The 360-nt window shown below is 62.5% G+C and overlaps 1 protein-coding gene across 1 annotated transcript in view; it reads left to right on the forward strand.

The window, feature by feature from the left end:
- LOC107494624 (uncharacterized) overlaps window positions 1-360 on the forward strand; it is a gene marked incomplete in the record, with an annotated part of 1,266 nt that overhangs the window by 562 nt on the left and 344 nt on the right. The window contains 1 exon segment of the mRNA XM_016115666.3: window positions 1-360. Coding sequence (XP_015971152.1) covers window positions 1-360 — 360 coding nt within the window.

Here is a 360-nt window from a genome sequence, read left to right on the forward strand (position 1 = left end):
ACTCCTCCGCCTCCTCCACCGCCTCCGCGCTCCAAACCTCCGCCTTAGAGGCCCACTGTCTCCTCGTCTCCGCGCGCCTCTCCGCCATCATTTCGTTCCTCTGCCTCATCCTCGCCGCCATGCCCAAGCTCTTCTCCGCGGACGCCGCGCTCTCCGCCTCCCTCATTCTCCGAGGGCTCTGGACGTTCCAGACGGGGCTTTCGCTCCACGTCGATGCCTTCATCCCCGAAGGCTGCCACCGGCTTCTTGATGTCGTTAATGGCGTCGAGGGATCCACGCAGTGTGATCTTGATGAGTCGAAGCTCAGGGCTGTGGCGATTCTCGACCTCGCGTTTCTTCTTCAGGTGGTGATCGTTGTGG

This window comes from Arachis duranensis, chromosome 6 (assembly GCF_000817695.3).
Source record: "Arachis duranensis cultivar V14167 chromosome 6, aradu.V14167.gnm2.J7QH, whole genome shotgun sequence".
NCBI classification, from domain to species: Eukaryota; Viridiplantae; Streptophyta; class Magnoliopsida; order Fabales; family Fabaceae; genus Arachis; species Arachis duranensis.